The 9,559-nt window shown below is 40.3% G+C and overlaps 1 protein-coding gene across 1 annotated transcript; it reads right to left on the bottom strand.

Moving 5' to 3' along the window:
* Nucleotides 1-3,896: 3,896 nt before the first annotated feature.
* On the bottom strand, nucleotides 3,897-5,039 carry BDKRB2 (bradykinin receptor B2). Its single transcript, XM_058027144.1, has one exon. The coding sequence runs from the start codon at nucleotides 5,037-5,039 to the stop codon at nucleotides 3,897-3,899; it is 1,143 nt and encodes a 380-aa protein (XP_057883127.1).
* Nucleotides 5,040-9,559: the final 4,520 nt, after the last annotated feature.

The following is a 9,559-nucleotide window of genomic DNA, read 5'->3' as shown; positions in this document are numbered from 1 at the left end:
TAGTTTCTTGTTTTCTGTTGTTTTTCATTGCCATATTTGGAACATTTTTCAGTAATGGAGAGAGATTCAAAATTAGAAGTCTATGCATTTAGTAGAAAAAGTGAATAGGCAATGCAGTAGCTCCAGCATTTAAAGATCTTAGAACAAGTCTACAGAAGAAGCTGTAACTTCAACTAGGAAGGGGATTTAATTTATTATGTCTTTACAACTTCATTCCTCCTTTCAAGCTATCGAAAGTATATAAAGATCTGGTAACGTTTCACAGTTTGCACAGATGTAATGGACCATGAATTGAAGGAATTTGAAGGGTTAGTTTAAAAATATCTATAAGAGTCAGTAGTTAAGGTTTTTTTTTACTGTAAAAAGCATATCTGTTTATTGGCACCTTCAGCTCAGGATGCTCACAGCAGTTTGGTTTATGTTTTAAGTTAGAATGATCTTCAGTCACACCATCTAGGCAGACTTTCCTGTAGAAAGTAAATATTTTTGGAGCTATGTAAGAGTTTACAAATGCTAACTGAGCCTCTCGGACCAGAATGATTAAACAAACATGTTGAACTTAGAGGTAAGACTCTCTGCTCAATTATCTTACACATTGCAAGGCAGACAAATGTCTAAAATCCCAAAGGCGTCCAGAGTTCTGGTTCTTGGTCCAACAGTTCAGCCATTAAAAATCTTCATTTTAAGATGATGGAGCCTTTAATGATTGGGACAAAATATATATTTGGATCAGTATGTTTTAATGATTTCATTTTTTTATTGAAATGTTTGGCAAATCAGCCTAATTATCTGCTATAACTGTTCATCTGTTCTGTAACAACAGAGAAAGTTTTTGACATGACCTTTTGAGGTAAAATTCTTTGTTCAGCTTTGTTGGATTTCTTCACATATACTATAAAGATGGCTAAGGAGAGCTTAAACTCTGGTGCAGCTATTTACAGAATATGCTATTTACAGAAAAGAATGATGCTGGACCACCACAGTGTGGTAATAACCAAGCCCTACTAACTGCAGTTCACAGAGCTTGAAACAGCCAAATATGAAGGAGCCAATATAGGTTGAATGGAATGGAAAGATGATTCAATGAATAAAGACTGCTTAGGGATTTGGGAGATCTGAACCAGGATCCCAACTCCTCCACAGAAACCCTGTCTAAAAAAGAGCAACTTCCTCCTGTCTGCAGCGAGCACCTGCGGCTTCTGTAACAACTCTTAAACACTTAATTTTTCAAGTGAAGACAATAATCCACGTGAAAAATGAGAGAGTGGAGAAATTAGAATAATTCCTGCCTGTAAATGCTGAAGGCCAGAAATATCATCTGGCTGTTGATATCCTTGCTATTCCTCTGGCCATGGTCCCCACCTCTGTCAGACTGAAAAGGAGTCAGCTCTCTGCATGCCAAAGTCTTGATAACAGCTGTGGCAGCCTCAGTAAAGAGAAGATAGGAGCAGAGGTAAGAGTGGGACAGGATAAAGAAGGATTAAAAGATATGACTACTGTTTGCCATCTTCAGCTCTGAAATTCTCTGGACAGAGTCTGACCTCATATTACAAAAATCATTCTCATATTTTGTCATGTTTCTGTAAGAACAGAACCGGGCCAAGTGTGACTGGAAAATATCAGTAGGTCAGATGCAGCTTGGATGTTACACTTATTTCTTGGGGTTTTTTCTTGCGTGTATAAATGTTGAATTCCACAAACGTGTCATCACACTGAAGAGTCAGGAAAATGGGAATGGAACAGTTGGTGAGCTGACACTGCCTGTGCTGTGATGTGCAGAAGCTGCTGCAGGGGCTTTCCATTGTTGCTCGTGGACCTTGAGCTATCAGCAGGCACAGAAAAGCTACCAGAAATATTTCAGAACCCTTAGATGCCTTAATTATGATTTAAACTTCCAAATGGACTGAGGGTGGTCAACAGCACTCAGAAATGGGCCCTGAAAAGAAAGATCTCCAAGCAGCTAAAATTCTGTTGTTTCAGCTCACTTTCCTTTGGTGTACGGGGAAGCCAAGTAAGCATCTGGAATATTTGAACTTCTGACAAATCATTCCTTAGTGACAGGATACAGGCTATAGAAGAGAATGCCAGGAAATATCATTTCTCAAAGTACTTTATTTTCTTTTGTACATGCTTACTGCATAGAAAAAAAATGGTGTTTATATATTTACATTATTTAAATTAATGTGATATTAACATAATAACATTTTTATATTTTTATGTTATTATTAACATAATAGTATTTTATATTTTACTTCTCAGTACCAAATACTCAAAAATAACTTCTGTTGCCTCAATAACCTCTGTGTAGAGTTCATTTTGTCTAAGGGTTGCATGAACAGCATGCTCATGGATGAGACAGTATGATAACACTGGATATAACAGAAAGCCTTGTAGTGTTTCATCATAGTTGTCCCCATTGCTTCAGACAAAGAAAGGATGAGCAATAGAAGTATTTATGCCATAGGATTATACTGGTTTATCAAAGAAAAACCATGGAAATTGCCTATAAATCATATACAGTGATCTAAATCCCTTAGTCTTTAAATCACATTTGCACACACATTTTGTGGTTTAGTTATTTGAAGGTTTAATACAAATTTTCCATTTTAAATGAACTTTATTTCTCCATTCAAGCTCACACAGATAAAGACCATGTAGCTGCCATCTGAGTTTACTCATGTCACCAAACTCCATCTCCCTTGGTAGCTTTAGAAGCTGTAGCCTTAAGTGCTTTGAAAAGAATGAAGACTGTTAGTTTCAGCATATCTTAGATCATCTTCCACTCAGTTTTGATCAAGGTTCCTAGAGGTTAAAGTGCATACAGACAATTCAGTACACTGTGAATCCCTTTATATGTATAATCAACTTAGCTCAAAAATACAGTCCAACTGGGGAAAAGCCATCTTGTATTAAAATCTCACAGATTAACTCTACAAAAAAAATGTAGGTATTAATAGAATCTGAATACTTGAATACTCTGAGCTTTCAAGACCACTGTTATCTTCAGTTAGATTTCTAATGTAGTTAGATGATGCTCTTCTTCATATTCTCAGTTTCTTCTGTTTGGGAGATTATACCAGTTGTGCTGAGATTTTATATATCCATTGAATTACATTAATTATGCTTTGTGAATACTAAAAACCTGAGTCTCTGAGCTGAAGTGTAAGCATGAATATAAATAGCATTCACTCACTCAAAATGAGTAGATGAATGCTTTCACTCCAAGGTAGAAAGGGTAAAGAATCTTCTTCTACGAAGAAAACTCAGCTAACTTCACGCAGCTGGATGCAGGCTCCCTTCCAATGCTGCTTTACCTTTTTTCAGCTACTTTTCATGCTTACTTGCTTGTGTAAATCTGTAACTAACTGAAGCAGCTGCAAAAAGGTACTTCTTGTCAATGAAAAAATCAGATTGTTTCAGATGACTGAAGAGAGAAGTTAAAAGCCCAAAAGATGGACACATCTAAAAATGCATCCTAAAGGATTCACTTAACAGAACTTACTGAAATGCAAGCCCCTCCCAGACCAAAACCCTTATCTAACACACTATTATGGGTACCATACATAGCTGGAGAATCCTGACAATTGCTTCTGTACTGGGGCTCTGTTTGGAGAATTGTATGTACACCTTAGAAAACATTCCAAGTGATGTATGTGCCAAGTATCATTCAGCCATGAAAATGTAAGAAAGCTACAAAATAGGATTCAATCATGAAAAACATCCAGTAGCATTAGAAGCAGGTCTCTTTATGGAATTTCCACTAAGATCAAACAACCCTTTTCTCTCATGTAATGAACACTACCACATGTTTATTCTGTGAGCCCATAGCAGATGGATATTAGTGGAGACTGACATGCTAGAAGGCTTTCTTCCTTTAAGGATTTCCTAAAATTATGCTATTGGGGTAATGACAAAACAGACTTTTTCCTTGGGTATTCGCTTGAGATGGAAGTTCTTAAAGTGTCCAGGGAGTTTTCCATCTGCACAGACTGTGATTTTCTGCACCTCTTTGTGAACAAGTCCTTGTAGAATTCCGCAGCCTTCTTCTGGAAGTTTTTCCCAACAATCACGTACAAGACTGGGTTCAGGCAGCTGTTGCTGTAGGAGCAGTATGTGGCTATCTGGGTCAGAATGTCATTGATGTCCTCCAGGCACTTGAGGGTGGGTGAGAAGTAACGGATTGTGTCGATGAATGTGCTGATCTGGAACGGAAGCCAGCAAATGATGAACAGCAGGAGCACAGCAAAGACCAGCATGGTGGCTCTCCTCTCTGTCTGGACTACCTTCATTTTTCGTAGCTCACTGCTTCGTAAGGCCTTGATGATTTGCACAGTGCAATAGGTAATTACACAGAATGGGATCACAAACCCCACAATATTCAGCAAGCTGTTGTTTGTGGGCTCCCAGAAGCTGGCTGGGTAGAGAAGAACACAGGCTGTGACGTTGTACTCTTTAAAATAATGCAAATTTCGAAACGCCATTGTAGGTGAACACATGAGCAGTGCACATGTCCAAATTACAAAGCAATTCCATTTGGCACAGACGGTTCGTCTCATCCGTCCAAGGGACATGGTTTTCACCAGGGCCAGGTAGCGGTCAATGCTCACTAGTGTCAGGAAATAGATGCTAGAATATAAGTTCATGTAACTCATAATGTTGATGGCTTTACATAAAAACTGGCCAAAAGGCCAATGAAAATTATTAGCAATATTAATGGCCCAGAAAGGTAAAGTACAGACCAACATGAGGTCAGCAAATGCCATGTTTGCTAGGTAAATTTCAGCCACTGTGCAGCTACTCTTGTGGAAACACAGGACGGTGAGCACAAAGGAGTTTTCTATTGATCCCAGAATAAATATAAACCAGAGAAATCCAGGCTGAAAATCCTGTAGCCATTTCCACACATCTGCACTAACACATTCATATTGATCTATCTGATGCACCCCTGAATTATTGTGGGAATACTCTGGACTGACTGTGAGCTCCTGGGTAGTCATGTTGTACAGCTGCGTAACATTTTCAGCTGTGATGGAAACCATTTCTGTGAAGAGAAAAATAGATGACATGAGATTGCTGGATCTAGCTCATTGCTGCAAAAAGACACAATAAGAAAAGCTGTCTTTTGCTTTTCCTAATGTCCTCAAGCACAGCTTTTGAACAGGCTTGCAGTTCCCTGGGCTGCTTCTCATAGACACTGGGTGTGCTGTAGAATGTTTTACAGACTGCAGTGCTATGGACTGCCTGGACCAATGTTAGGGAAGTAAAACAGAGGGGATATAGCAACAATAGGTATTGTTATGAATGGGTTAACTGAAGAGGATGTTTAGAAGATTTTATTCACTAGAACTGAGCTGCAGCAAGTCTTTGTTAATTCTTTGAGGATGTTCATCATTATTTTGTCTTATATTTTTATTGCACTAGCCATGGTCTCCTAAAGGACAGGTGTGCCTTGTGTCTCAGGTTGCTGTTTCTGTGTCACATCCTGCAACATTTGACACCCTCCCCTGCAAAGCAAGAATTGACTGGAATTCAGTGGTGTTTCCTCCCCAAAGAACACCATCTATTTTCCCAAATGTCATGACTGTACAATAAAGAGACATTCAGTTTGCAGCTCTAGCTTGCATTGAGAACACTGAGGGATCAGTGTTTGCCAGCAGTGTGCCTTTCTCAGCTTCTCACTGAAATTGTCTGTGTATTTCTGTCTCTGTGTTGCAGTCTCTTTCTGCAGCCAAGTCTCTGTAGAGATAAATGGTACAGCCTTCCTGAGGGAGCTGTTTTAAGAGGTGTGCAGTGGGTGGGCTGGCAGTCTGGTAGAGACAGTGGCCATCCTGTAAGCCAGGACCTGTCTGCAGTCAGCCAGCTTGGGTGCAAGAGTATGGTCTGAAAGCAGAATACTGTAAACATTCTACAGATCAGAACAGGGAGCTATTGGCAGGCAGAAATGTCAGATGTGTACCTTAATGTTACTAGAACCAAACAGAATTTGAGTGTGCAGCATCACTCACTACTGATAAAATGCTAACTGTGTTTTCCTGTTGTTGTGTTCTTGGATAACAAATGCTGAGATATTATTCAAATGCAAGATTGGCTTCCCAGATTTGTACATACAATTCTCTGGACTGAGTCACAGAAATACTGTTTGTCTTTTTAAGGTCTTTATAATAACCACTTTATATTATCATTTGACTGGAAGCTTTTAAAATGTACTTTTAATTAAGACATTTGTCCTATTCAACCAGTAACTTGGCAGTGAAAAGGGATGGATTTGCAATTCCTGAAAGGATGAGGATTCTCACTTGTTTTCTGGTTGCTGGAATTGTTGGCTGGTATTAGTGCTTAATATGCACACAGAAGTTTGGCTATTGGTTACAGAATTGATGAAAAATTATGGTCATATTTAGTGTACTTTGTGTTAATAAAACACTGTAGCACTTAAACATCTCAAAGCCCAGCTTGTGTGATGTGAGGGCTGTCGCCAACAAATTGCAAACAGAAGTTTCAAGTCTCCCTTTCTTTCTGTGCTGGCACTTCTCACTGTAAAAACACATAGGAAGTGAAATACTAATGGATGGGCAACAAGAGGTCATCTGTGAATAGAGAAGTTCTGTTGCCTGATGCAATTAACAGAAACTGTTTCTTCTGCTGGTAATAGGCTGTGAACCAGCAGAAAAAAATTTAGGTGCATTGTTTTACACTTTGAGGTTGGACGTATGCACAATAAGATGAACATTAGTAATTCAGAGAGTGGTCATAAAGGTCATGTTGGCTTTTTCTGGGATTTTCCCTCATTACATTAATTTACAGAATTTAATTTACAGCAGATAGCAGCTCCAAAACTGCACATTGATTTATCTGTAGTTTCTCTGCAATTAATCTCTTTCAGAATTTGATTTAAAAGGGAAAGACCTAGAATACTTTAAAATAAGTTACTTATACCATATTACTGTGGTCTAGGAACAGTGTGCAGGGCCTAGTTAGGATGTCACCAAGTCCATGACATGGGGCTTCTGGCAGCCTGCCTCCTTGGTCCTTAGCTCAAGTCCTTCCATAATGCATTGCTAGAAATAGGGGAGTGAACAAGGTAAAATGTGCTCATTATCAGTTTACAAACCTTAATGTTTAGGGTCAAAATTATGTGCTTGATGCTATTCTCTATCGCACAGGAGGCTCATTTAAAATATGTGATTGATGAATAAATTATGTTTGACATAGTCACAACTTACAGAAGGCAGTGATTTGCTGTTTTCTAGTCATATTTGGGTGAAAATAATTGTGATCCTTTCACACATTCTCTACAAATACTTTCTGTGCAATGCAAGACAAGCCTAATACCTCAGCAGGGGCTTGCAATAAGATTTCATGTGGCAGTCTTGGCTGAAATACTGCCCAGCTGAACTAAGCTATCATTACTGATTCTGAGGGACCCCTGTGGGGGCTAAATTTGAACCTGATGGAGTTCCCATCCTGTTGTGAGTTACCTCCTCCTTGGCAGTCTATAAAACCCACTGTCAGTCATGTTGTTCTGGAATATCTTTTTTAATAGCATTGGGAACAAAAGACAAGGTTTTGATGGAGGGTGGGAGGCAGTCATGGCCTGGAAGTGCTGGTGGTGACCAGCTCTGTGCCTCTGGCAGACACTGCCCCCACCAAGGCAGGAGGGCTTTGGAGTTGGCTTTGGGGCTTTGGGGTTGGCTCATGGGTGTTCTTTGGGTGTTCTTGGCAAGATCCTGCCAATGCTGCAAACCAGGAACCCTTGCAGAGGGACTGGGAAGAAGGGGTTGATCAGCTGTTGGATTCTCATTACAGGCAGGTGGAGAAGGACTCCAAAAAGGTGGTGGTGACCAGTGCCACAGCCTGAAACTGTGAGGCTGGGCAGTGACCAGGGCACCTTGGTGTCTCCTGCCAAACTCCTGGGATGTCCTGCTGTTCAAGGACTGACACACACATGCAGCACTGGAGGGAGACACCAGAAGACAGGCATGAGTTAATCAGCAAGCCAAGGAGAACAGCAGAGTGGTTAATCCTAGAATGTGGAGGGAAAATGTTACAGCAATACATGCTGGGGCTATGGGAGTTCCTGAAAGAAAAGGAGGGGAATATGTTGAATTGGAACAAAAAGTCCTCTAAAGATCAAGAGATATGAGCTAAGGAATGGAAGGATAGGGGAAAAAAGGTCAGAGCTCAGTTAATACTGCTGCTGGGTTAATGCAAGCTCTGGCACAGCTTTACTCCCCAGATGGGATATGCTGCTTCAGGTGAATGTTTTTCACCAGCTCTTTTGGGTCTGGATGAAGCCCTACAGCTCCTGAACTCATGACTCTGTTAGTATTGCCACTGGTGCTAATCTTTCCTTGTGTTATGCTAAACATTTCCATACAGTGAATGACTAATGTCTCATGATGGTCTTAGTCGTGTCTTATACAAGGACAAGTTCTGAAATGTGTAATGAGTTCAGGTTATTCCAATGTCACCTGCACTAATTACTCTGGGGGAGTAACAGAGAGACTTTGTAACATATTTTACAGCTGTTGTGACTTTGCTGATTACATGTTTTGCAGAAACAAGATGTGAAATTTGTAATTAGTATATGCTGAGATTGTCATAATATTAACCTTGCTAATTTAGTTCTCAAAGAGAAGAGGTGGAGCCTGAAACAGATAAATGTTGTTATGATGTTAACTGCTATAATGATGTTTGCTGGAACAAAAGAGAGAATATTAAAAAGCATAGGTACACAGTCCTGATGTTTTCCTACACAATCTAATTTGCAAGGACAAAGGATAAAGTGAGCTCAAGGCCTCACTAGTCTTTTCTGAATGAGGAATTTCTGTGATGGATGATCATACATGACGAAAGTTGCCTAGAAAGCAGCCTTATTTTCATTTTATTTCAGGGATTTCTTAGCAAGGCCATGTGAAGGATAGTATGACACTCAGACTGTAGCATCCCTAGCACAATTTTACAATTACTTGGCTTGCTTTAAGTGCTGTCAGTGGCCAGAAGTGTTTTCAGAGACATTCAGCTGGCTTGCCACACATCCATATAGCTCCATGTACAGCTGAGGGCCAATGGCACAGAGGAGAGGAAAAGCTGGGAGCAAAAATATGAGTTTGAGTGGATGCAAACTGCAAACTGAGAGGCACTGGCTGACTTCTGACATGGTGATATTTTAGAAGATATATTAGCTGCGGAAAGAAGTAGCAAGGGCTGCCCCAGCCTCTCCTCTGACTCTGTTTCTCTGCAGAGCCCAGCCTGCTTTGACATTTTCTATTTTTTGTGTGAGTTTGTCCTCCTGAACATCTCTGAGCCCAGCTTGGGCAGCCAAGTGTCCCTGGTGGTGCCTATTTGCCAGGCTGTCTTGCTTATTCATGGTAATATAAAAGCTACAGTCAATGTAACGCAGGAGCTGCTGGAGCCATGAGAGGGAAAAGGGCCTAACAGATCTGCTGCCACTGAAATGGGAAATAGCAGGAGCTCAAAAGCTGCTGTAGGTAAGGGAGGTTTTCTGCAAGGAAGCCTGGAAGTCCTGCTGACCCCATGCAGGTACCAGTGCTGCCCT

Source organism: Melospiza georgiana, chromosome 6 (assembly GCF_028018845.1).
Source record: "Melospiza georgiana isolate bMelGeo1 chromosome 6, bMelGeo1.pri, whole genome shotgun sequence".
Taxonomy (NCBI): Eukaryota; Metazoa; Chordata; class Aves; order Passeriformes; family Passerellidae; genus Melospiza; species Melospiza georgiana.
This window is presented reverse-complemented; position numbering and strand designations above follow the sequence as displayed.

What these genes read in the sequence shown, in the direction of transcription:
- BDKRB2 (XM_058027144.1), bottom strand. Translation starts at nt 5,039, where the DNA reads ATGGTTTCCATCACAGCTGAAAATGTTACGCAGCTGTACAACATGACT.